The 27,326-nt window shown below is 40.3% G+C and overlaps 2 protein-coding genes across 10 annotated transcripts in view; both read left to right on the top strand.

The window, feature by feature from the left end:
* LOC132113671 (actin-binding LIM protein 3-like) overlaps positions 1-26,122 on the top strand; it is an 82,212-nt gene extending 56,090 nt beyond the window's left edge. For 2 of the 8 annotated variants that reach the window (XM_059521564.1, XM_059521565.1), the window contains 11 exons: positions 728-826; positions 1,158-1,208; positions 7,826-7,945; positions 17,201-17,271; positions 17,555-17,708; positions 23,248-23,277; positions 23,598-23,653; positions 23,750-23,810; positions 23,936-23,943; positions 24,515-24,595; positions 24,966-26,122. In XM_059521564.1, coding sequence (XP_059377547.1) covers positions 728-826; positions 1,158-1,208; positions 7,826-7,945; positions 17,201-17,271; positions 17,555-17,708; positions 23,248-23,277; positions 23,598-23,653; positions 23,750-23,810; positions 23,936-23,943; positions 24,515-24,595; positions 24,966-25,079 — 845 coding nt within the window. In that variant the 3' untranslated portion in view covers positions 25,080-26,122. Of the gene's footprint in view, positions 1-727; positions 827-1,157; positions 1,209-7,807; positions 7,946-17,200; positions 17,272-17,554; positions 17,709-23,247; positions 23,278-23,597; positions 23,654-23,749; positions 23,811-23,935; positions 24,098-24,514; positions 24,596-24,965 lie in introns of those variants that run through there. The other 6 variants (XM_059521562.1, XM_059521558.1, XM_059521563.1 and 3 more) reach the window with 5 other exon arrangements.
* A 444-nt stretch (positions 26,123-26,566) lies between these two features.
* Positions 26,567-27,326, top strand: part of LOC132113675 (actin filament-associated protein 1-like 1) — a 40,699-nt gene continuing 39,939 nt past the window's right edge. Inside the window, exon 1 of one of the 2 annotated variants that reach the window (XM_059521576.1) lies at positions 26,567-26,649. In XM_059521576.1, coding sequence (XP_059377559.1) covers positions 26,631-26,649 — 19 coding nt within the window. In that variant the 5' untranslated portion in view covers positions 26,567-26,630. The remainder of the gene's footprint in view (positions 26,650-27,326) is intronic. The other variant, XM_059521574.1, reaches the window with a different exon arrangement.

Below are 27,326 nucleotides of genomic sequence, written 5' to 3'. Positions count from 1 at the left end.
AGGGATGTTCATCGACGTATTATTTATATACTATTATAGAATTTATTCGTATTTTGAAGTAGCTTTGTTTTTTATTTTCATGTTTATGTGTTTTTATCATTTTATTTTTTTATATTTCTATTTATCTTTAATTTTATTTTATTTCAGTTGTAGTTTTCAAGTACTTTTAGTACTTCAACTTGTATTTAGTCACCAATGCAACATTTCTCAATTTCATTCTCATTTGTTATTATTTGATTTTGTTTCCGCTTTATTTCAATCACCGGAAATATATTTGAATTAATTTAGTTAACAATATCAAAACTTCTATTCATCTGGAATTGATTGGTTCTTAAAGTTTTGATGTCACCCAAAAAGTTATTAAATTTTGATGCAATACATTTTTTTATAATAAGATTATGATTAATTATTTACAACAAGAGCACAGTAAGAGATTTCATGTTGACTTTAACCAAAAGGAGCTTTATAGACTTTTTTATGTGGGATATGTTTGGCTGTTATTTGGGAGTGTGTCCCGCCATTCCACCCACATCCTATGCACCCCTCTGTCTGGTACAGTATGTCTTTTCTTCTGTTTTGAAATGCATACTGTCCCTGCCTGGCTAATCTTGGATCACTGATCTGATGATCGCCGGTGTGATGATTGAGTGTGTGTGGTTAGGGCGCACAGGAAGTGTGCACTCATGTTCTGGTTCTGTTACTGTCATTGGCTTGGGGCTTGCTGCAGGCACTGAGAGTGGCAGAAGTTCACCCTATTACAATCAGCTAGATGCCCGGTCCAGCACGCCCACCACAAACCAAGCTCCCAAGCATTTCCATGTGCCAGGTAGGCCAGGCCTCGTCATTCACCTCATTGGCTGCAGTCTTCATTGTCATATTCATTCAGCAGTATATATGAATAGAATTTAAAGTGTCGTTAATGAATCAAAGTCTCTGTAACTATTGAATCTGTCTATGCTATACATCTACAGTGTGGCTGTGCTCCTTTTCTGTGTTCTCTTCAACTGTTCCACTCTCCTCCACCTTACCCTAAAGGTCCCTGGAAGCCTGAAAAGGAAGAACAAAAAAGCATTTCCTGCCCCGTTTACTTCGCTTTCTTCTGCCTGTCACTTACATCTCCATGTTTTATTTCTAATCTCTCCCATCTTTCTTCTCAGCCACAGGGGAGCCCAACATCTACAGGAAGCCTCCCATCTATAAGAGACATGGTATAGTGTACTCGGCCTGCTCTGGCCTGTTTTCCCACATGCTCAGTCCTGAGGCTGTGTGAGCTCATGGGAAAGATGTGTCTGATTAGTGTTAGTGTCCTCCATAGCTGTCCTCCATCAAACCCTTTAGTCTAAAATACTTTAAGCGAAGTAGTTGAAGTAGTGAGCAAATGAGGAAGAAAAACAGCTCATTTTAAATTACTAGAAGATTTGGTGGGCACAAATGAAGTATATACCATGATACACACGTTAGAAGTAGCATAATACAGTTGCAAGAACACGTGTGAACCTTTTTAGATTTAACTAGTATTCAGTATAATTGGTCATTGAATTTGAATAGATGAATACAGTCTGCTTAAACAAATAGTAGACAAACTATTATACATCTTCAGTGAACCAGTGCAAAATAGGAAAATGTATGTAAATACATATACATATAAAATAAATGTTTTTTATAAAATTACCACGTTTTCTATAATTGCAGATCTGCAATGGTCAAAAGAAGTTTTGCCTATTCGTTTAAGCAAACTATGTTTATCTACTATTTTATGACCAATATATTAAGAAGTCCATAGAAATAAAAAGGATTCACATTTTTTATATCTTGTAACTGTATATCTTAGGTTAAAAAAAAGGGAAAAGAAATTGTCCTTTCTGCTCAAGCATCAGATTGCATCTTGCTTTCCGTTTCTTGCATGACAGAAGAATGTAGAACTGGCACGGCGCATCTTTGCTTCTACAGGAGGGTGATGAAAAAAGGATGAGGCTTGCTGAGGCATGTTTAAAACTGGCCACGTCCACCGTCTGCTTAAGATCAATGAGGAAGTGGCCACATTAGATGCCACAGAGAAGCCCCACTGAAGTTATGCTCAAACCTGTTGAGAAACCGCTGTTAGGAAGGCAAATCTGTTTAAGCATGACATGAGCAAGCGTGAAAGTCTAAACATCCTACGGTAGTTTAAAGAGTTCAAATGGCTGCAATATTGTTTCTGATACATGTACTGTAAGGACTAGGTAGTACCTACACTACTTCTGTTAGTTATTTGGTCGCAGTCCTTTGATAGATTGTTGTTTATGTGCATATCTTTGTCTGTTCATTCATAAATTTACAATCTCACAAGTTTTTCTCAAGTACATTGGTTTGTATGTCCTCAAAATGCCATGAACTCTAACCCCCTTTAACTCAACAATAGTAATAGTACATCTTTCCCTTAACTGCATGTCTGTGTGTGTGTATTTATATGTGTATATTCTGTATAAATGTGCATTACAGGCTTGTGCCATTTTCCGTATGATTAATTATGATCCTTGTTTTTGAATATAACAACATAATAAATGATAACATTATACCTGATATGTTTTAAAGATAATAAAGTGGGTTTATGGGTAATAAATGGTTCAACATTAAGGATTATATCTGGGCTCAGCAGTTCAGATTTTTTTTTGCCATGCCAATGTTTTCACACCACCAAAAAGTTATGTATTTTAATGTAATCAGAAAAAATTTATTTGATGCATGTATTTTTGTCAGGAACAAAAATGTCTGGGTTACTTTTTGAAATAAGTAACGCAAGTTACTTTGTTTTCCCATTCACTGTTACCTTAATATCACTTTTGGTGTGAAAGGGTCATTACAGTACCCAAAATATAACTTTAGTTTTTTTGTTTTGTTTTTTATTTTAAAAAAAAACAAATAACCACGCCCAACCCAGATGACAAAAACTAATGCAAAAGCAATGTAGAGCAATTTACCATAAAAATGACTAAGTAACACAATTAGTTACTTTTTATGGAGTAACGCAGTATCATAATGCATTACAGTGATTTTCTCCAACACTAAAAATAATACAAATAATAAATATAGCTGCAAGCAGCAATTACGGGTCCAAGCACTCCACCGGCAAATTGAGGAGCTAAGCATGACATGGAGAATCACACCAAATGCAACAATGAGCAATTACAGCAATTTTAAGATGATTGTAATTGAAAAGGCTGAAAAATCATAAATACAGCCACTAGTAATATGATTAAATGGCCTATCACGTTTGACCAATAGGTGGCGATGTAACCAAATCATTTTGGTGTGTTCTGTGTGACGTGACAATAACACACAAAAAGTTTGGTGTCAATATGCTAAAGCATTGCAAAGATACAACTTGAAGTGTCATTTTTGCGTCATGGCTTGAATTCATCGCTGTGGTATGCGAATATAGTTTTGTCTATCGACACAAAATCCATAACATTGTGTCAGCACAGTCCAAAGATCATCTAATTAAATTTTGGTGAAAATCGGACAAACGGTTGATGAGGAATTTGCAAAAGTAGGCTTTATACATAAATCAAAATGGCGGACAGGAAGTTTGTCTTACTCTGGCATATTAGGTATCTATGTTATCGGCATTAGCCAGGGAATATTTTGAGACCAGTTTCATTGCAATAGGCTAATGCAATAAAAAGTTATTAGCATTTTAATAAGTCTAATTATTAACAGTTAAGGAATGGTTTATTACTCTTGACCAATAGGTTACCAAATTTATGTGGCATGGTCAGTGCGAGGTGGCGATGACACATACAAAGTTTGGTGCAAATATGTAAAAGCTTTGCAGAGATACAGCCTCAAATGCATTTTGGCACCCTTCCAGCAAATTCGTTGATGCGCTAAATGAGAACCGTTTCGTATATCGACACGAAATCCATTACTTTTGGCCAGCATGGTCTGAAGATGATCCATATTTCATTATAACTCTTGACCACAAGGTGGCGCTGCCACCAAACTTTTTGAGTACCTTCAGGGCATGGAGCCGAAGATTTTTGTAATTATTTTCGTAAAGATACGATGCTGCGTTCAAAAAATACAGCATTTTAAAACATAATTCAAAATGGCCGACGCCTAAAATGATATCATTCGACTCGACATGACTCACTGAATCTAAAAAGACCAGTTGTGTGATTTTTGGCCAAACCGTTCAAAAGTTATAAGCCAAAATATGCATTTTTCATATATCTTGACCACTAGGTGGCGCTGCGACGAAACACTGTAGGTAGTCTCAGGTCATGCCTGTTATAACACACACCAAGTTTGGTCTCAATATGCCAAACCGTTGCCAAGATATAGCCTCACGTGTAGTTTTGCGTGCTTTTTGTCAAATTTGTTCACGTATCATTCGAGAACGGTTGGACGAATCAACTTGAATTCCATAACTTTTTGCCAGCATGGTCTGAAGATGATCTGAGCCAATTTTTGTGAAATTTGGACTAACCGTCTAGGACGAGTTTGAAAAAGTAGGTTTTTCGAAAAATTTAAAATAGCGAAAAAACTAAACCTTGCAATTTTTGAATTTTGGGGTTCATTTGACTTGGCATGAGCCAAGGATTCAGAGGGAAAAATAAATTTCATTTTCTGGCTTACGGTTCAAAAGTTATTAGTATAAAAATATTGAAACTTTGGACAAGTGGTGGCTCTAGAGAGTTGGAGTTAGAGACTTTAAATTTGCTATAGTTAATGTTAGAACTGTCCTCTATCAGTGTGCCAAATTATACAACTTTCCCGCAATCGGTTCTATGGGCTGCCATAGACTTACGGCGGAAGAAGAAGAAGAAGAAGAACGCCAACGATTACAATAGGTGCCTACGCACCTTTCGGTGCTTGGCCCCTAATAATACATGAAACATGTTTTATGTTGGCAAATATCAAAAGACATATTTTTACAGCAATCAGCTGGCTTGAAACTATTGAGTCCTGTAATATATACTGTATCTAGTAGGGCTGCACGATATTGGGAAAAAATGACATTGCGATATTTTATTTTTCTGCGATATATATCGCGATATTTTTTCTTACATACAAAAATGGGGTGAGCACACTTACATTCTCATTTTAAATGATTTAAACATCGACACCATCGTGTCAATTGATTAATATGCGCGAGGGAGAGAGAGCAAGACAGCGCTCCTGTTGTTTGAAAACGGCTTGCTCTCTCTCGGTCTCTCTCTCTCTCTCTCTCTCTCTCTCTCTCAATTCAATTCATATTGCTTTATTGGCATGACATACAAAGGTACATATTGCCAAAGCATTGTACATAGCAGAATAGAAACAAACAAAACAAAAATACATATATATTCATGAGAAAAAAAAATTACATGCAAAATAAATCCATATACATTTCTATAAACATTGATGGTACTTCTAATGTACGCTCTCTCTGTCTCTCTCGCGCGTGCGCTCTCTCTCCCTGTCTCTCTCGCGCTCTCTCTCTCTCTCTGTCTCTCTCTTGCGCTCTCTTTCTCTCTCTCTCACTCTCTCGTGCGCTCTCTCTGTCTCTCACGCGTGCGCGCTCTCCCTTTCTCTCGCGCGCGCGCTCTCTCTCTCTCTGTCTCTCTCTCTCTCTCTGTCTCTCTCTCGCGCGCTCTCTCTCTCTCTCTGTCGCTCTCGTGCGCTCTCTCTGTCTCTCTCGCGCTCCCTCTCTCTCTGCCCTGTTAAACTTGCATGTGGTTTTCAGTCCTGTCAATTATAAACTTTCACTCTATGATGGTTAAGCTGTGCAATTAATCCGCGAATCACATTCGTCAAGGGCAGGGGAGTAGCTGGCCCGTACAGTTAATGAATAACGGATCAACTACGACAGCCTACATCGTACATCCTGCGATGTGACTATTGTGGATTCGTACATCGCGATATCGATGCTTAAACACACATCGTGCAGCCCTAGTATCTAGGACCAGCTATTATCTTTGTCTACATTTTCTTTAGGGAAAATTATGAAATTGCTTTAAACGGGTTATGGTGTGCAATATTGTGTGAATTTTCTGTGCAGTTCTGACTTTTTTTGATGGATAAAATCTGTGGAATAAGTTGAAGTATACTAAATGGTGTTTAATGGAATGAAGCAGACTAGACATTTATTGGTTGCTAACAGCATCAAATTAGCTAAAATGTTTAAAAGACAAACACATGGATGGCAGGGGATGTATAGAACTTTTGTGAATGATGGCCGTTTGAGTTCTTCAAAGCTTCTGGCCGAGATTCTGTGTAGGCCTGCCAGTTAGTATGGACAGTATACAACCACAGAGATCTAGAAGGCATAAGGAAGATTAATTTGTTTCAGAGTTTTGCCCAGAGCTGCACTAATTCTGCAGATTTATTTACTGGCCAGTTCAGATACTTGCACAGTCCATCAAGTTATCTCTAAGAAAGGTCAGAATCATCTCTGAGAGCTTGTTGGCTCAGTTTACATTTTGTGTGTAGTCAAGTGTGTATTTGCGTGTATCCTCGTGTCACAAGCCTGTAATGGACACTTTACAAGGAATATTTTGCTACCCATATGGTGGATCTGCATGTGTAAGTGAAAAGTGTTGTATTGTTGAAGATGTCTAGCTGTGTTTCTGCAGAAGATTTTTTGCTTCTCTGCCATATGGGTACCAAACTTAAAATCTCACTGAAGACTCTTTGGGATTCAAATATTTCTTCCCTTATTCTTTTTTCCCTTGTTTTTTTCCCCCACACCACCTTAAATACAATTCCCTCCACCTCTACTTTCCTCGGTCACCATTCACTCTGTAAGTATTCTCTCTCCCTGCACATTTGTCTGTCTGCCTTTTGGGTTGTGTGTTTGTTCGATTGTTCTCTAGTCCCTCACTTGCATTCCGTCTCTCATCCCTGTGAAGTCTTTTCCATTAGGGATTGGTAATATTCTGTGAGGCCTGTGCTTTTGTATTTGTGTTGAATCTTCTTGTGTGTGTTGTTATATATGGATGGGAGTTCAGTGCTGTTTTTGACTGGTGTTGCTTTATATTTGAAAGACAATATGTCAATATATGTGTCAATATAAAGTGTTTTCTGTGCTTATTCAATATCTCATTTATATGAATACAGATGCTTAATATTGAGCTTTGTGGACTGTGTTAAATTCATTTCCTAACATTTTGTGAGCGTTGTATTTCTTTCTTTCTTTATTTTTTCTGATGCCCCCTTAACGCCTAGCATTGCATTAGCATTAGCATTAGCGTTATGTAGGTTGAGTTCCAAATTTGTCTTTAATGATTGAATAGAGATCTAGTCTCCCACACAGATTTTTTTTAACGGATAATTCAAAATTCAAAACAATGATTTTGACAGGGAAAAAACTAAAACAGTATACTGTAGCATTATTTTATTTTTGAACAGAAAAGGAATGTATCTTATCTACTGTTTACATACAGTATATTAAATAATTTCACCAATAAAGGATGTTAATATTGTCTAGAAGGGAAGAAAATAAAGCAAAAAAAAAAAAAAGTGTAGTGTCCGTGTGAAAATAGACTAGAAAAAGCATTAGTGAGGATTAAAGAAGCAAAATGAGATTCCAAATGCAGTTCAGAGGAGTAATGCATTGAATAATGTTCAAATCAGGTGATGAGATATACTTTTAGGACCTTCTAAAAATAGGTCATGTTCATGATCACCAAAAATCTTGGTTGCACTTACAGCTGGTTTTTGATGTGGATTGTGCGATCACTGAAAATGCATACTAATGTTAGATTTAAAGGGGGCTTGATTGTACTACGTGCTGTTATATCTCAAGCTTTCCCAAAGATATAATCTTGACATACTCTCTCCACAGGCAATCACTGCAATCCAGCAACCAAGAGCAAGACCAGTGAGGACATTGTCCAATCTTCCAAATTACCATCAGCCTACTCACCTGAACACTACCAGCACTCAGAGTCTGATAACTACCATTACACCAGCTCTCCTAAATGTAAGTGATGAATGTATTCATAATGTCCTATGCGTTCAGTTCACTGGCCTCACAGCACTTTCCTGTTCCTCCCACCTGCCACAATCATTCCAAAATGTTCCAAATACAGGGACGTCAATAAAGATCCTATAGTCTCTCAATATGGAGTACATTAAGTATGTCATAATAATAATGCATTTGTTATATGTTGATGATAATCAAGCGCACACTATAGGAGAATTCCAACACAGTCTTTAATGATAAATACAATACACCATAAACCGCAAACAATACTGGACAGCAAAATGATTAAACCAGAGGGCTTAAAAAGACGGATGATAATTAACTGAAACAACTGAAAACTTGCATAAACACAGGCGAAGAGAACAAGTAAAACCAAAAGGTAAAGAAACTAAACAGGGCCCGTAACATTATTATATTGCAGAGCAGTTCCTTTTCCAATTGAGCAGTCCCATATGCATTGTAGTGATTTAATACAAAATATCTTAATCTGTTTAACCTGTTCCACTAAATAATGCTTTATAAATACCCATAATTTGGAATACTCAAACTAATCAAGAACATCTAAATAAACACACAAAAGCAAATTTTCTTTTTTTATTGAATTGTTTTACAGAAAAAAGCAATTTTAATCAATTTTTTATTTCAAAATGTGCGAATAAAATTTGACAAGAACATGTATTATACTAAATCTGAAGCCAAACTAAACTATTAATTAAGAAAAAAAAAGAGTAATACAGAAACTTGAGATGCTGTATGACCGCAGATTTTTGTTTGTTGATCACAAAGTACAAAGTAGATGAGGAAAACGTCGCAGTTTGGGAAAAAAGGGAGAAAACATGACCTAATAACTCTGTAAATATATGCATTTTGCGTAAAATAAAAAAATACATTACTGATTTTGGCGGAAACTTTTTTTTTTTTTTAAATGGCGTTTATCTATATATATATTGTGACGAGTCAGCTGCATTCTCCCTGATTATCATCGGCACCCCGTCCTAAATCGCCTCCCTTCACCAGGCTCCCGACAAGAGTGGGTATTTAAGAGAGCAGGGGCGCTGGATGAGCCATGGCTGGCGGCGTGTGATGGGGCACACCTGATGTAAATGGAGCCTCATCACCGCCGCTATTTAAAAGCCCAAAGCGCCTATCCTCGGGAGACCGGTCTCTTCCCCGTGCATGTACACTGGTATCCTCGTGGGTCCAGGAAGGGTGCGTTGAAGGACTCCCACGCCACCAGAGACTTGAGTTGCCAGACCCGCGGTCAGGACAAGAACCGCACCTGTTTACACGGCCGACGGGCCAGGATTCCGGGCTGTCCATCCCCTGCAAGGGCCGCGGCCAACATTTGGCCGCCGGACTCCGCCCCTTACCTGGACCCTTCCTTCATGAACACTGCCCAACCCACACGAGCCCCATAGCATGATGAGGACACCAGATCCCCTGTTTATTTTGGACACTCTCCCCCTTTGGCCACGTTTATTCCCTCCTTTTGTTTTATTTTCTGTTAATATATAGGCTGTAGTGGCGGACCACTCTTAGCTGGGACGTATTGCTTAGCTTCTTTAACAAGCTATCCAACACAGTTAAAATTAAATGGTACCTTTTTTGAGGTGGATGAGATGGTATTCCAGCAGATAGGTAAACAGGGCAGGTATGCAGAGCAAGGCAGGTAAGCAAAGCAAAGCAGGCAGCAGGCAGGTAAGTAGGTTGGTAGTAGCAGACAAAGCATGGACTCCAGTAATCCAACAAACAATTGGTAAGTGGTTGAAAAATGGTGGTTAAAAAAGGCACAACTTAAATCAAAAATAATGTCCAAATACTGTTCAATAAAGATTCAATAGCGATTCAGTAGCGATGTAAAGAACTGTATGCTTAATACGTTCCAACAGCTTCCTTGTTCTTTTTTGTTTTTAGAAAGGTGAGAGGCGGCCATCTTTATCTTCAAACCTTCTCACCGACCGTCAAACTAAAAGTCCCTACAAAATAAAGGACCCTAAATCAAACAAAATATACCAGTGCTCCAATAGCACAACAACTTAGATTAAACTCAAAACGGCTCCTACATAGCCGGCCCCTTATAGCTATTGCAGGAAGCAAGCTATAACTAACTAAATGTAATTTTCCAAGGAGCTATATATTATTCCCTTAAACTCATTATGCATTATTTACAAGAATAAATGAGTGCAGCGATTCAGTGTATGTATCTGTATGACAGTGTGTGCACGTGCGCAAGTTCATTCAGGTCTCACTCAGCTTTAGATTACTGGCCTTCTACTAGCAAGCAGATCTTACTGATAGGTCTTTCAAGCTGGCTTGTTTTGGTTTGAAGCCGTACACTGCGGACCAAGCCTTTGGAGTCAGGGAGGGCTTCAGTGACTCTAGCTAGCATCCACGATCCTCTTGGCGCTGTGCTGTCGGCTACTAGTACGACGTCTCCTGGACAGAAGTTGCGTCTGACACGAGACCATTTTTGCCGTGTTTGCAGAAGAGGGAGGTACTCTCGGACCCAGCGTTTCCAAAATAAGTCGGCAATGTACTGGATCTGTCTCCAACGATGTCTGGTGTAAAGATCTTCTTTCACGAACAAACCCGGTGGTAGAACAGGCTGCACCTTAAGCTGCAGTAAATGATTAGGCGTTAACGGCTCCAAGTCATTTGGGTTGTCAGAAACAGTCGTGAGTGGACGGCTATTGAGAATGGCCTCAACCTCACACATTACTGTCTGAAGGCCTTCATCATCCAGATACTGCTGGTTGGTGACTGACTGTAACGTCGTTTTGATCGTGCGAATCAACCTCTCCCATATCCCTCCATAATGGGCACCATGGGGAGGGTTAAATGTCCATTTCACTCCCTTTTGGAGCAGACTTTTTTCAATTTGTTGCATGTTCCAAGATTTCAAGGACTCTTTTAGTTCCTTTTCAGTTGCAACAAAGTTTGTTCCATTATCTGATCGCAACTCAGACACTGGTCCTCTTCTGGCAATGAAACGTCTGAATGCATGAATGCAAGAGTCAGTATCAAGTGAATGTGCAACCTCCAAGTGTATAGCACGGCTGGTAAGACATGTGAAAATCACGCCGTACCGTTTTACAATGCTGCGGCCTCGTTTTACCTCTAATGGCCCAAAATAATCAACCCCTACATGCGTGAAGGGCGGAAGGCCAGGGGTCAACCTGTCAACTGGCAAGTCTGCCATTTTCTGTTCACCTGCACTCAATTTGACTCTTCTGCATCTGGTGCATTCATAAACTACCTTTCTGGCCAGAGTGTTGGCGCAAGGAATCCAATATCTTTGTCTGAGTTTGGAGAGCATGAAATTTCTTCCACTGTGTCCAACTTCTTGATGGATGTGCTGAAGTAAGAGTTTGGAAACGTGATGGTCCTTAGGGAGGATTGCAGGATGTTTCTGCTCGGTGGGCATTGCCATTTTACTCAGACGTCCACCAACCCTTAAAATGCCATTGGCCAGAAGAGGATCCAACCTGTAGATGGAGCTGTTTCTGTTTACATTTTGCATGCCTTTCTGCAAACAGGCTATTTCTTGTGGGAATCCCTGCCTTTGGCAAAACTGCAAGATTGCGACCTCAGCATCCTCTAGATCACTGATTGACAGAACATTTGGACCTGTCTTTTCATGTTTTCCTTTTCTTGTGGTCATGATATGTCTGTTTAGATCTTTCTTGTCATTTTTACATAATTTCAACAGAACAGACTTGAACCTCAGGAACCATGCCACAGCTTTCTTGAGCCTCATCCAAGTTGAGAAATAATTCATGAGGTAAGTAGTGGCGTCACAGTTTTCCTTCACAGCAACGTTGACAGTGACAACTCCTTTTCTTAATTCAGGGTCATCTTGAGAGAGAATGGGTTCAGAAGGAAGCTCTGGCCAGCAATGAGATGGTTCCTTCAGAAAGTCTGGGCCACTGATCCATGTTGTTCTTTTCAAGAATGTGTTGACATGTAGTCCCCGGGAGGCGTAATCAGCGGGATTGAGTTTTGTGCCTATATACTTCCATTGGGAGACATCGGACTCACTTCTGATGACATTAACACGGTTTGCCACAAAGGTTAGGAATCTTCTGCTTTCATTCCGGATGTACCTTAGAACAGTCATGCTATCTGTCCAAAACAGAGACTTTTCCAATTCCATATGCAACTCCTCAGATAGCATCTTGTCCATTCGTACGGCCAAAACTGCAGCAGTGAGCTCCATTCGTGGTGTGGTCATCAGTTTTAAAGGAGCAACTCGGGCCTTTCCCATTATAAAGGTGACATGAACCTTGTTGCTGCTAGACAGCCTGAGATAGGTAACTGTTCCATACCCAAGGTCACTCGCATCACAGAAGTGATGCATCTGTGCTGTTTTGACATCTCCAAAGTTGTTTGGTACAAGGCATCGGTTGACCTTGAACTCCCTCACTCTTGGAAGATCTTGCCACCATTGGTTCCAAGCTTGAGCGTGGACCTCTGGCAATTCTTCATCCCATCCAATGTTCTGCTTGCATAACTCTTGCAAGATGTGTTTTGCCGGAAAGGTGAGAGGTGCAAGGAATCCAAGTGGGTCATATATAGAACTGACCATGGACAGAATCCCACGTCTGGTGCATGGACGCTCCTTTATGGTCACCTGGAATGTGAAAGTGTCTTCCTTAACACACCATTGCACACCGAGAGCTCTTTCAACTGGCAAATCTTCTATGTCAAGGTCAAGATTCTTTATGTCCTTGGCCCTCTCAGGCTCTGGAATGGAGGCCAATACAGCTCTGTTGTTACTAATCCATTTGGTCAACTTAAAGCCTCCAGTTGCACAGAGCAATTTCAGCTCTTTACAAAGTCCAATGGCATGGCCCTCTGTGTCCATTGCCTTCAACAAATCATCCACATAGAAGTTGTTCTTGACTGTGCTAGTTGCATCAGCTGAGAAGCACCCCTTGCTATCCTCATCTGTCCTCCTTAAAGCATAACTTGCACAGCTAGCTGATGATGTTGCGCCAAAAAGATGTACAATCATCCTGTACTCTTTTAGTGGCTGACTGACGTCCCCATTTGGCCACCAAAGGAAGCGCAAGAAGTTCGCATGATGAGATGGGACCTTTACTTGATAGTACATTTTCTCCACATCAGCCATGATAGCAATGTTGTCAAGACGAAAGCGGACTAAGACCCCAATTAAGCTGTTTGTAAGATTGGGACCTTGAATGAGTTCAGTGTTCAGTGAGGCACCCTGATAAGCTGCAGAGCAGTCAAATACCACACGCAAGCTCCCCTTCTTTGGGTGAAAAACACCATGGTGTGGAATATACCACACTTTTCCATTTTCCTGTGGCTGGTCTTGGGGTACAAGTTCAGCATGTCTGCATGATAGGACCTTTTCCATAAATGCCTTATACTCATTATGAAAGTCACTATTCCTTTGAAACTTTCTCTTTAAAGACAATGCTCGTTGCTCTGCCATGTGACGGTTGTTTGGCATCATAGGATTATCCTTCTTGAATGGCAAAGGCAATTGATAATGTCCATCCACTATTTCAACAGAGCTGTCCATTATCTGCATGAATTTGTGGTCTTCTACCGACATTTGTTTCTTTTCCTCAAAACTCTTTTCTGGGAAATCATGATTGTATTGCTGAATCAAAAGTTCACTCAGGTTATCAACAGAAATCCGATGTGCATGAACATATTTCTGACCTTGCTTGTTGATGCATGCATCCTCAGTATGGAGAAGTCCATTCACCACCCAACCTAGAAGTGTTTTAACAGCAAAGGGTCCATTACCCTGGCTATTGATAATTCTCCAAGGTTCCATCAATTTGGGTGCATTAATCCCAATCAGAAGGTCAATCCCAGCATTAATGTTGGGAATATCAACATCTTGAAGATAAGGCCATTTTCGAATATCTTCTCGTCTGGGGATATGTTCCCTATTGACTGGAATTTCCTGCTGAGTGTAAACTTCAGGTAATTTTATGAATTCCTTTCCTTCCAAGCTACACACTTCCAGGCCCTTGACTACCAGGCTGTTAACAGATTTCTTTTGCCCCATAGTGCGCAGAAGTATTTGTTGATGTTTCCCATTAGCATTCAAGTTCTTCCTAAGTTGTTCTGTGCAAAAGGTTGCGGAACTCCCTGGGTCAAGGAAAGCGTATGTCTGAACTACATTATTTGAATTACTCATTTTGACTTGAACTGGTATTATTGCAAGTGTACAATGTTTATCACTACATTCAAATGCCTCTGTTTTCATTGAAACCAACCCACTGCTCACTGCCTTTTTGTCTGAAGGACATGCATTACTCTGCTCTTTCGTTACATTTTGAGGTATATGCAAGATAGTGGGATGTAATTTTGAACAAATTGAACAGGTTTGTCTATTTTTGCAAGTCAAACTCATGTGTCCTTTAGCAAGACAACCAAAGCAGACACCTTTAGTCTTTAGCAGCTCAACTCGTGCGTTGTGAGACTTCTTCATCAGCTCTTGACATGACACAATCTCATGCTCACCATTACAGGCAGGACATAATTTTGATGAACTGTTTTTGGGTATATTGGATACTTGCATTGTGCTCTCTGTGTTGTTCTTTGGCGCAACTGCTACTGTTGTGGCGAAACTGCTCCCTCTGTTCTTCTGCATAGAACTCAGTGGCTTGCTACTGCTAGCGGCTATTTTTGGTGACCTTCTGTTTGAGGAGCTGTCTTGGAGGTTACCAAAGACTGGGTCTTGTAGAATCCTGGCCTGCCTTTCCAGGAAGAGGACAAGATCCGAAAACGTGGCTCTTGCTCCTGTTCGTTCCCTGATGTCAAAAGCATGTGATCTCCATTTTTCTTTCACTTTGTAAGGCACCTTGGAGATCAGAAGCCTCAGGTTTAATGGAAGGTTCAGCTCATCCATGTACCTTAAGGTACGCATTACATTACAGCATCCACGGAGGAAAAGAGCATAACTGTACAGAGCTTCTCCATTGTCTGATGGGATATTATTCCAATTTAAGGCTTTATCCATATAAGCATTAGTAATTTTAAATTCATCTCCAAAATGAAGTTCCAATAGCCGTTTTGCCTCTGCATACCCTCTATCTGCATCCATATGAAGGCAACTTCTGACCAGCTCCTTAGGTTGGCCAGAGGTGTATTGTTCAAGGTAATACAGTCTGTCTTGGCTATTGCTGGTGTTGTTCTCAATACAGTGTTCAAATGCCTGCATAAATGGTCTGAAGTTCAGAGGTTCACCGTTAAACATGGGTAGATGCCTAGTTGGAAGTAAAGTCATTTTCTGTTGCTGTGCAATAAGATCAGCAACAGTACCTAGGTTGCTGGTATCTGAGCTTAAAGGGGCATGTGGAAAGGAAGTACCTGCAGATGCTTGACTGGTCGGATTCAACTGTAAGGTCTGAACAGGCCTTTGTGACCTCCGGGGTCTTGTATCCTGTGTTAAAACCTTTTGCAATGGTGTTTTGGGAACAGTAGAGATTCTGGCATATTCCACTGGTGAGGGTTCAGGGTGAACATGTTCCTTGATTCTGTCATACTTGCTCTCCAGATACACATTCATGCCATCTCCTGGCGATTCTGAAACTTCTGTCGATATGAGTTTAGAGTTCATAGATTCAGCATCAATGCTCCGTAACACTCGCACCTTTGCATTAGCTGCAGCCAACTCTGTTTCAAGTTCAACTCTTTCCATTGCATTTTGCACTTTAATTCTTTCCATTTCCAAGGCGTGTTTTTTCTTCAGTCCTTCAGTCCGTTGCAATAGAGCTGCCTTTTCCGCTTCAGCTTTTAAACGTGCGGAAGACACTGACGAAGATTTTGAGTCAACACTGGCACCAGAACGTGAATGTTCTACTTTACTGTCACGTGCTGCCACAATGGATATACTGTCCAGAGGAGACACCACAGTTTGGGGTTCATAGCTTTGAGCACTCTTCCACATTTCTACCTCATTCAAAAATGTTTCAAAGGTTTGCATCTTTGGTTGGTACCAATCATCATTGTCACTTTTCTTTTCCTCTTCCTCATACAGCACTTGCACAGACTGATGCACATCTTTAAATTCATCCAATGCCACATGGAGATGTTCAATGCCTGTGTCAACGGCTTCAATATCTCCACCTTTTAATAATTCCTTTAATTCATTCATTTTACGTGTACACACGCCAAGTTTTCCTCTGCGCGTTGCGCAAAGCTCTTTAAGTTTGTCATCAGCCATATTTTAGCTTTTGAGAACAACAAAACAAAACAATTATTCCAGAAAATTATTTTCCTTTTCAAAAAATTAAACACAGCACATTTATCTTCAACTCATTTCATTCTCATCTGGCTTCATTTAAGCTTATATGTGCATGAACAAAAATCTTGGTCCGCTCCAGTAGCAAATCCAGTAACAAACGATAATGCACTCCAATAGTGAACTTGAAAGGGTCAATTCTCAAAAGATCCAAAACTTTGTCAACTCCAAAGTATCAAAAAAAAAAAAAAAACTTTTCTGCTTCAATAACAGTCAAACAAATGCTTCCATGGGTTCCAAACAATTCAATTGTGAAGCAGTGTAAACGGTTGCAAAGTTCTTTACTTTTGTAGTGGCGGACCACTCTTAGCTGGGACGTATTGCTTAGCTTCTTTAACAAGCTATCCAACACAGTTAAAATTAAATGGTACCTTTTTTGAGGTGGATGAGATGGTATTCCAGCAGATAGGTAAACAGGGCAGGTATGCAGAGCAAGGCAGGTAAGCAAAGCAAAGCAGGCAGCAGGCAGGTAAGTAGGTTGGTAGTAGCAGACAAAGCATGGACTCCAGTAATCCAACAAACAATTGGTAAGTGGTTGAAAAATGGTGGTTAAAAAAGGCACAACTTAAATCAAAAATAATGTCCAAATACTGTTCAATAAAGATTCAATAGCGATTCAGTAGCGATGTAAAGAACTGTATGCTTAATACGTTCCAACAGCTTCCTTGTTCTTTTTTGTTTTTAGAAAGGTGAGAGGCGGCCATCTTTATCTTCAAACCTTCTCACCGACCGTCAAACTAAAAGTCCCTACAAAATAAAGGACCCTAAATCAAACAAAATATACCAGTGCTCCAATAGCACAACAACTTAGATTAAACTCAAAACGGCTCCTACATAGGCTATATATACATTGTATAGCATATTTTACTGTCATTCTCCCTTTAGATGCTTAAACAATTGTTTTTTTCTTCACCAAGACAAATTATTTCACTCTCTCTTTCTCTCATAATATCTTTCCCTCTCAGCTTTACGTGCTATTCGGAGAAGGTACTCATCAGGTGGAGAAGAGGATGGCTGGAGTCACGGTCTTCAAAGAGTAAGCCAATAAGGCACCCCGTCTCTTTACTTTCACAGTGCCCTCTAACCAGTAATTAAAGCTTGGGTTAATTAAATAATTACATATAACTTGCCTGGGTTTGATAATCTACGATCTGTCATAAAGTTACAGCGCATCTGTCTTACTCAGAGATTTACATTTAACCATTTTTTAATCTAGTCACTAAGCGTCAAGTGCTGATCACTCTTACTATCGCAGGATGCTCACTCATTATTTCATTTGTTTCTGTCTTCCTCTTTCTCTCTCTCTTTCTGTTTCTCAGATTCAGGGTGGTATCGGTAGGATGATCTTGAAGGAGGAGATGAAAGCCCGCTCTGGTTCCTATGACAACGACCCCTGGGGCAGCGCACGGAACTCCCGCAGTGGGAGCAGGGAGATGTTGCACAGCATGGGCCACAACAACACAGTTAACGGCTGTAAGTACTTCACTTGAGATGCTGTATGAACACAGATTATAGAGATGTGTGTTCTGAGGGGGTTGCTAAAGGGTCATCAGTAACAGAGCATGGCATATCATATTGGTCACTGCATTTGATTAGGGCTGTAAGACTTTACTTTTTTTTTTGACAGACATTGCGATTTGATTTGCGATTTTAAATTGGCAAAGTCATAGCTTCAGCTCAATATTGTTAATAATGTGTAGCACATTATAAGTATACTTACCCTCTTTTTTATCATTATCTTTTTGCTTGTTGTCTGTCATTTCGAAGCTTAAGTTACATACATTTTTCTTTAGTTTATTTTTCTAGTTTAAATTTCACTAATTATCGATTTGACCCTGTAGACACCATAATCCCACTCTGTCTCTCTCCCGCTATCTGTGTTCTTTTTCTTTTTTATGGTGGGCGTATATGCAGTTGGCTAGAGCAGAGCTGATTGGGGAGAACGAATTGGTTAGTAAGTCTGTCACTCAAGGCTGGCAGTCATGCATATGATCTGGAATAGAGTAATAACACGTCCACATCACAGGCTTTGTGATTAGCAAATCGCAACATCTTAAATTGCAATTGCGATTTGATTTCGATTAATTACACAGCCCTACATTTGATCTGTGTTTGTGTTTGTCTAAGACCAGCTTTTCCCTTCCAACAAACTCCTCTGCATGAAATGCAGGACAGCAACAGGTCCGGTGTGGTTTTGACTACATGCAGTATGGGAGTTGCTTTGCTTGCCTTCAGTATGTCTGTCATTATTCAGCGTAGGGCAGCATGGTCAATGAAGATTTGGCACAGAGCCATCTAATTAAGGCAGTGGAGCTCTGGAAAGCTTTACAGTGAAGGCAGACTTGAGTCAATGGTGACACGGCCAGCATATGATGATATAGGACTGTGATGCTGGGAGAAGGAATTCTGAAGGGTTTAAGGAATAGTGCAGACACAGCAAAAATAAAATAAAATATTACAACACTACAGCAATGCGGTGCACCTGTTCTGGTTATTCCTTTGTCTCTCGCTCTTTTTTTCACATACACTCACACTTCTCCGTTGCTTTATATTAACACTCAATCTGACCTTTCTATATCCAACACCCTAATATTTTAGTGTGTGTGTGTATTAGTGGTGGGCCGTTATCGGCGTTAACGTGAGACTTATCGGGCAATAAAAAAATATCGCCGTTAATCTATTCTCAAAGTTGGGTTTGGAGCTGGGTCTATTCTAGGCGAGCTATGATGACTTTCACCTTGATATTTTAAAGCGGATTGTAATGATACAACCTTTCATATTCATCCGGAAGAAGGAGGCGGGAACCGGCGGACAATCAAATAACATTTAATTATTCAAAATAAACACAAAACAGCGCACCAGCCCCTCACGGACGACTGGTGCGCACAAAATAAAACCAAAACACAACTAAAATCCCAGGCCTGGTCCTCTCTCGTCCTTCACTGTCGTCGCTCCAGTTTTACATCCTTCCATCTCCTCCGTGGGCCTCGAGACCGGTGGGTCGAACAGGTGTAGCTCATCTCCAATCACTCCACCGGCCTCGCTCCCATGTCCCTCGGCCCCGCCCCACTCGCCACATACCCCCATCGCCCCTCGCAGGCCAGGGGGTACTCCCGAGACTGCGCTCTACTCCTCCCCCCCCCCCTCCCTCCAGGGGGGGACCGCTCACGGGGACCTGCGGGAATCTGGGGGTAGGACAGGCGAGGCGAGAGAAAAGGAGATGGAAGGAGGAGCGACAGAGACGGGAGAGGGGAGAGAGGAGAAAAAAAAAAAAATCCGGTTCCCGGACGCACCGCTGCTCGGCCCTCCACCAGCTGGGCAATCTCCTCCGCGGTGCCTGGCGGTGGCACTGGACGGCCCTCGGCGGACGGCACGACACTCCTCCGCCGCCCGGTGGACGGCGACGGCTCCTCCGGTTTTGGGCAGCCGGCAGGAGTCCCCCGTTCCCTGCTCCTCCCCGTTCCGGCGGATGGCAGCAGGCTCCGGCCACCTGGCGAATGGCGCAGACTCCTCCGCTCCCTCACGGACGGCAGCCGCCCCTCCCTATCGTGGGCGGCCGGTAGCGAGCTCGCCCGCCCCCGGCAACTCGCTCCAGCCCACCGCCTCGAGCGTCCATGGCGGCACACTCCTCGCCTGCTTGTTGGCACCGCGGATTCACCACAGCGGCGAGGGATCTTCAGCAGCGCGTCCCTCCTTCTCCCGGGCTTCGGCACCACTGTAACGATACAACCTTTCATATTCATCCGGAAGAAGGAGGCGGGAACCGGCGGACAATCAAATAACATTTAATAATTCAAAAATAAACACAAAACAGCGCACCAGCCCCTCACGGACGACTGGTGCGCACAAAATAAAACCAAAACACAACTAAAATCCCAGGCCTGGTCCTCTCTCGTCCTTCACTGTCGTCGCTCCAGTTTTATATCCTTCCATCTCCTCCGTGGGCCTCGAGACCGGTGGGTCGAACAGGTGTAGCTCATCTCCAATCACTCCACCGGCCTCGCTCCCATGTCCCTCGGCCCCACCCCACTCGCCACACGGATGTATACCTAGCTGAATCTGTAGGGAGCAAGAAAGAGGCTTTAAACCCGTGCTAAGATGCCGCCGTGTTTGCTTCAGGGAATTAATTTTTTTTGTTAAAGAAGCTTCCCAATGGAAACCTCGACAAGACGCACGCCTGTTTCACACATACTCCGTCTGCAGTGCGTATGCAGTCCGTGTGTGTTACGTATGTGGTGCAGAAGCAGCACGGACTCCTACTCATTTTGCTTTCACACAGGACGCATTTGCAGTCCGCTACTCGGTACATGAACGATCGCTGCACTGCTGTGCAGACGCACCGCTCCTGGAACACACTGACGGGCCGCAACCGCGTGAACACTGGAATCCGTTAACATGGGTGCGTAAAAAAAATATGCAACGCATACGCACTGCAGACGGATTATGTGTGAAACAGGCGTAAGGTTGTTTGCACCTTGTGCACTGTGAAATTAGTTTACAGCTCTCTTAAGCAGTTTGTGATGCATTTTGGAAACAGGAGATGAGCCCCTTGTCTAATGCACCACCTGTCTTGAGAAACCCGTTCTCAAAGACTTGACGTTACTTTTAGTCATTATTTTATTTGGGTAGCACACATATTCTGAATGCCTTAGGCAAAATTCAAATGAGCCATTTTAATCTAGATTAATTCCAAGATTACAGTGAGATTAATCTAGATTAAAAAAATTTAACTATGCCCACCACTAATATATATATATATATATATATATATATATATATATATATATATATATATATAAACAGGTGCATCTCAATAAATTAGAATGTTTTGGAAAAGTTCACTTCAGTAATTCAACTCAAATTGTGAAAATCGTGTATTAAAAAAATTCAGGGCACAGACTGAAGTAGTTTAAGTCTTTGGTTCTTTTAATTGTGATGATATTAACTCACATTTAACAAAAACCCACCAATTTACTATCTCAACAAATTAGAATATGGTGACATGTCAATAAGCTAATCAACTTAAAACACCTGCAAAGGTTTCCTGAGCCTTCAAAATGGTCTCTCAGTTTGGCTCACTAGGCTACACAATCATGGGGAAGACTGCTGATCTGACAGGTGTCCAGAAGACGATCATTGACACCCTTCACAAGGAGGGTAAGCCACAAACATTCATTGCCAAAGAAGCTGGCTGATCACAGAGTGCTGTATCCAAGCATGTTAACATAATGTTAAGTGGAAGGAAAAAGTGTGGAAGAAAAACATGCACAACCAACCGGGAGAACCGCAGCATTATGAGGATTGTCAAGCCAAATCGATTCAAGAATTTGACGGAACTTCGCAAGGAATGGACTGAGGCTGGGGTCAAGTCACCAAGAGCCACCACACACAGATGTGTCAAGGAATTTGCTGACCCACAGACAACATCAGAGGTGTCTCATCTCGGCAAAGGAGAAGAAGAACTAGACTGTTGCCCAGTGGTCCAAAGTCTTCTTTTCAGATGAGAGCAAGTCCTAGAGTCTGGAGGAAGGGTGGAGAAGCTCATAGGCCAAGTTGCTTGAAGTCCAGTGTTAAGTTTTCACAGTCTGTGATGATTTGGGATGAAATGTATTGTATTGTATTTTATTTTTTGAAAACCAAAGTCACTGCACCTGTTTACCAAGACATTTTGGAGCACTTCATGCTTCTTCTGCTGACCAGCATTTTGAAGAAGCTAATTTCATTTTCCAGCAGAATTTGGCACCTGCCCACACTGCCAAAAGCACCATAAGTTGGTTAAATGAACATGGTGTGTTTGTGTGTGTGTGTGTGTGTGTGTGTGTGTGTGTGTGTGTGTGTGTGTGTGTGTGTGTGTGTGGTGAAATATTTTCCATATTTATTTGATAAATGGGGTTGATAACTGTATCTGTCTTCACTTAATAACTTTCCTACATTACAACCCACCTTTCACCCCTACTCTTTATATTTTCATCTCATTTTTTCTTTTCCTCTTTCTCCATCCCTCCTCATGTGCATGTGAGCGGGTTGCTCTCCTTAATTCTATTTCTGTGTATCTCATGGGGAAGTGCATGAAGCATTTGGAATTTTTCCTTCATCCCCTCCCTCTCTTTAGTTCCCTGTTTTCCTCCCCTGTCTGTACATGGATCTGGCTTCACTATTCCTGCTTTGCCCTCCCCCATATCCATCGCTACACTTCACAATGCCTGGTGCAACCCATGCTGGTGTCCCGTGTCTTCTTTTATTCATGAATAGAAATGGGTAGTATTTACTGCACAGCGCATGAAATAAATCAAGGGGAAGTTTGGGAGTAACATTGTAGATCCAATTCATACAACTGAGGTAAAACACTGGATTACAGTGGTGACATCCTGGAAGGTTAAGACAGGCAGGAAATGAACATTTAATCTCATATTTAATTTGTATATGCATGAAATATGTATATGTTTTAATTTATTTATGCTACCAAAAGTTTTTTGGTTAAATATATATTCACACTTTTTCCTGTCAAGTTTCTTATTGAGTTTCTTCCTTTTCATCCGTAACGTTCCTTTTGTTACCCTTGCTTTATCCTTTTCTTTTGTTTCTGTACACTGCCATGGCTTTTTTTTCCATTCATCAGCATTCTTCAGGCTCATTGAGCACTTTAATGTGCCGTGTTTCAGTGAGACTCGTGAGCAGCTTACTCTCTGCTCTATTTGTGATCGTTTTGAGACTTTTCCGATGGTTTTTTCTGTGGTCCTAAAACTCAGGGGACTCAGACACAGAGGTCTGACCTGATGGCAGACATAAGGAGCTTAGTACCAGTCTACACAGCAGCACATTATGTACCAATAACTGCATATTTGGCCTATTCCCCACTATGCACATGTTAGTTTGTTTAAGGGGAAATGTTTCTTATAGTGAACTGCTATTGCTTCACTTGACCCAAATTAGTGATTTTAATTTATTATTTACATAGAATTAATTATCAGATTAGTGAAGAGATTATAATATTTATTTCTCTTTCCTTCAGCTCCTCGGACAAACTTTGCAGTTGAGAATGGTGAGTGGCCATATACTCCTGAGAATTGCTGGGTGCTCATATTATGGTTTTGGCAAGATTTATGATTCTCATAATTATTTTGCAAGGCTTTTGACCCCAGGGAGACTGTGTCTGTAGTCTGTAGTTAATTTATTTTGCATAAATAAAAGAACAGATAAATCTTTGCAGTTGTCAACACAGATTCAAGCCTGGTCACTAGCGCCCTCTACTGTGCACTTATGGACAAAGCAGTCAAAATTTAACAAACCTTTTCCTAAATAGTGAGGTTGTTTCATAAATGTGTGTTAATTGTTAATTATTATTATTGTTACTATTTGAAGACTACATATCCAAGTCAGCTTCTTTGCCCGGATATGGCAGGAATGGATTGCACAGGGTGAGTTTCACTAAACAGAGCACTTAAAGCAGATGGGTTGGAAATGTCATTTAAACCTTTAGCCACAATTTGTTTGCCTGCCTATTTATTTTCCAGCCACAAAGTGCAGACTACTATCAGTATGACAGTGGCAGTGAAGTCAACTGGGGAAACCGAGGTAAGTAAAGGAGTTTTTCCCCCTACTTTTTACAAAATGCTTATTTTGCTGACATATTTGAGAATAAAATTATTTGTACAGAAATTAGTTCTGACATTAAAAGCTTTTTATTTCTTTCCCAACAGAGTACAAGGTAAGGATGAAGGTTTAGCATTACCAGAGGATTCAAGAGGGCCCAGAGAGACACTAAAACATCCTGATACAGAGGCACCTCTGAAACATTAGCCCACTGTCCACTCCAGAGGAAAGCCTAGCCATAGTATGTCAGTCTAATGAACCCTGATAGGTCAAAGTATGCGGAAACCAGAGGATGGAAAAATGAGTGCTTCCAGGTCATAAGGTCACAGTGTCATTTCCCCAGCTGGCCCTTAGTGAGTTGGAGACTGCAGGGGGCATGGAGAGGGCAGGAGTTTGTCTGATCCGTTTGCTTCTGGTTGGTCAGGAATATATTGTTCTGCTTCCTGTCTCAGTTATAGCTTCTGTGCCAGAGGCTCTGTGATTTCCTTTCACTTTTGAAAGTGAGAGGAAAAGGAGGTCCACCAATGCACAGCTTGCTCTGAGAACAGTGCTTAGCTTTCCATTACCAATCTATGAAAGAAAGTTTCACAGAGTCAGGACAATTATTTGTAAATAAATGAATATAAGTTTCAATATTTATGTATTTTGAATTTAACAATGAAATGCATGGCTAACTTTCATCACAGATCTACCCATATGAAGCACTTCTTGTGACCTCCAGGGGGCGTAACAGGTTACCAAAGGATGTAGACCGGGCCAAATTGGAGGTAAACTGTTTATTATTACAGCATGTAACAGTTTTAATATATGAGTATTATATAAATTCTAAACGATATATTGTATAAATACACTGCTGTTCAAATGTTTGGTTGTTTGAAAGAAAAATCATTTTTAATATACTTACTACCTAATAAACGATTGCTATTCAGCAGGGATACATTAAATTGATCAAAACTCACAGTAAAGAAGTTTACAATTTTACAAAAAGATTTCTTTTTAAAACGATCACTTTCCTTCTACAGAAATATCTCTATATATAGTAAATATGTAATATTATAATGATATTTAATAATTGCTTACAAACAATGAACACATGGACGACTAGATGGACATACTGAATTTTCCTTTTCATTTTAGCGGCATCTTTCCCCTGAGGAGTTCTATCAGGTGTTTGGGATGACGATGGTTGAGTTTGACCGTCTGGCACTGTGGAAGAGGAACGAGATGAAGAAACAAGCCCGGCTGTTCTAACATTTCTGTCCCACATGCACACAGAGACCTGAATACCTGTTCCAGTCTAACTAACATATAGTCATGCCTGGTCTGTACCTAGAAATAGTGCTGCTGTTTTTTGTGACAGATGCATATATATGATCAGACAGGCTAGAAAAACAAAAACTGAAAGAAAGACAGAAATAAATAACATAAACAGAAGGGTGGGAACATTTTAGTAGTACTTGAGTGTAAAGTGGTTCTAGGACACATTTTATTTTGTTTCTGAATGACAAGACGAAGCAATCAGGATTTGTAAGGATTTTGAATTTTGCCTTATGTTATCTATTAATTTATGCACCAGCAAAGTGAGTGAACAGAATGTAAATATGACTAATACAACTATAATGAGACTGGATGAATCATTCGAAATCACCCATCAAGTACATTATTAAGTAATATTTAATTTGAAAGGTTATAAAATGATATTTTTCTGTCCTTTTATTTCAAAACATAAGTTTAGGTGGACTGAAATAAGAGCTGATTTGCTTGACAAAGAATACCAAAGTCTGACTGTTATTTGTGAAGTAAGCAGACGAAACTGAGCACTACGGTGCTGTACTTTGTTCAAGTCATTTCCATTGAGTAACTCATACTGAATGTACACTTTTCTCACAAGAAGACTTTAGGATTATTAGAGTAATATTGCTGAAACACACATTGTATAGTGTGATGGTAGAAATACATATGGCTTGTGTCTGACACAGATGATGAAGACAAAACAGATACTAGGAAAGAATTAAGGTGCAATGTTTTTCTTTCTTTCTGAGATGTTATGATCTTTAAAAAGAGATCTGTTGGTTAGGTTAGACAGTTTACTTTCATCACTCTTGTTAGGATGGATCAGGAAATGCTGATACCCTAAGTGGGTTTAATATATTTTTGGGTCATGCCAGGGCGATTACGTCACCTGATTTAGTAATGAAATAAATGCAGAGGGAGTAAACATGAATTGTATCGCCGATAATATGGATATCATGTTCGCAGTCATATTATTGGATGAAAAACACATTATGGATACAATGGATACTGATAGTTTTTGTACCTCACTGACAAGCAGGTGAAACCATCATGTTTTCTGCCTTTGTGTGTAGTGTTTACAACCTGTTTGCCCAATAGATTGTTATGAAGTGTTTTCTTAATTTCATAGTGAAGGAAGAGAGCTAGAGTATAACCATATTTTTGAGTCTCTCTTTTTTAATCACTATTGCTACCTTACTAACTTTATTTATTTGTCAGTTTCAACAGACTATGTACATCTTATAATGCAATAAAAGTTTGTTTTCTTCTGTACAACTGTTTTTGTGTGAGTGGCATCAGTAGTCATGTGGGGCATTCTGTTATCAAACACGGTCCGAGGCAGCATTAGGACCCAGCAGGACAATGGAGGGAAGTCGGTCTCTGTAACTTCATTGAGAATCTTTCAATGCAGAGATTCTGTCACTTAAGGAGGCTACATAACATTAATGGTGCACGGGTTCGCAATGTGTATTTTCAGCACGACAATGAGCTCTGTTTGATTCTTCTAATATGGAAATAAACAGCAAACGTAAGTAAAATGGCATTGCAGTTAAATAATCACTCTCAAATGATTGCATGAAAAGTTTAATTAGCTAATCGAACAGAAACCTAATGACAATAGATAAGCTTAGACTGTTACTTCTGGATGAACTTTTATTTGTCGTGTCATTGTCATTTTATGTATAGCCGCGACTGCTCCTGTTGTTTGTTGTGAGATCGCAAATAAATAGTTAAGTCCACTTTAATTCGTTATTGAAGTTGCATTGCATCAGACGCGTCACTGTTTCCATATTAGCGATGTTCGAATCAAGTTCGAACAAATCGTTCTTTTGAGTCAGATCTGTTGAATCAATTTGTAGGCTACCAGTTCAAAACAGCAGTGGATTCATTACTCGAACTGAATGGATCTTTTTTCACATTTCCGGGTTTCTCGTCAGCAGAATTGTCAGAGTTGGGTAAACTTCTGTAGCACTGAATGGGAGACTACCACAAATATATATATTTGCATTTTGCATAAGTAATTAAATATTACTTATGTTTTCATGATTTTCAATAAATAAAATAGAAAGATACTGATAACTGCATTCAGTAGAGATAACTATGTCAGAAACACCCTTCCATTAGCGTTATTTATATATATATATATATATATATATATATATATATATATATATATATATATATATATCAAATATTATTATGTTT

The sequence above is a fragment of the Carassius carassius genome, chromosome 33, assembly GCF_963082965.1.
Source record: "Carassius carassius chromosome 33, fCarCar2.1, whole genome shotgun sequence".
Lineage (NCBI taxonomy): Eukaryota > Metazoa > Chordata > Actinopteri > Cypriniformes > Cyprinidae > Carassius > Carassius carassius.
This window is presented reverse-complemented; position numbering and strand designations above follow the sequence as displayed.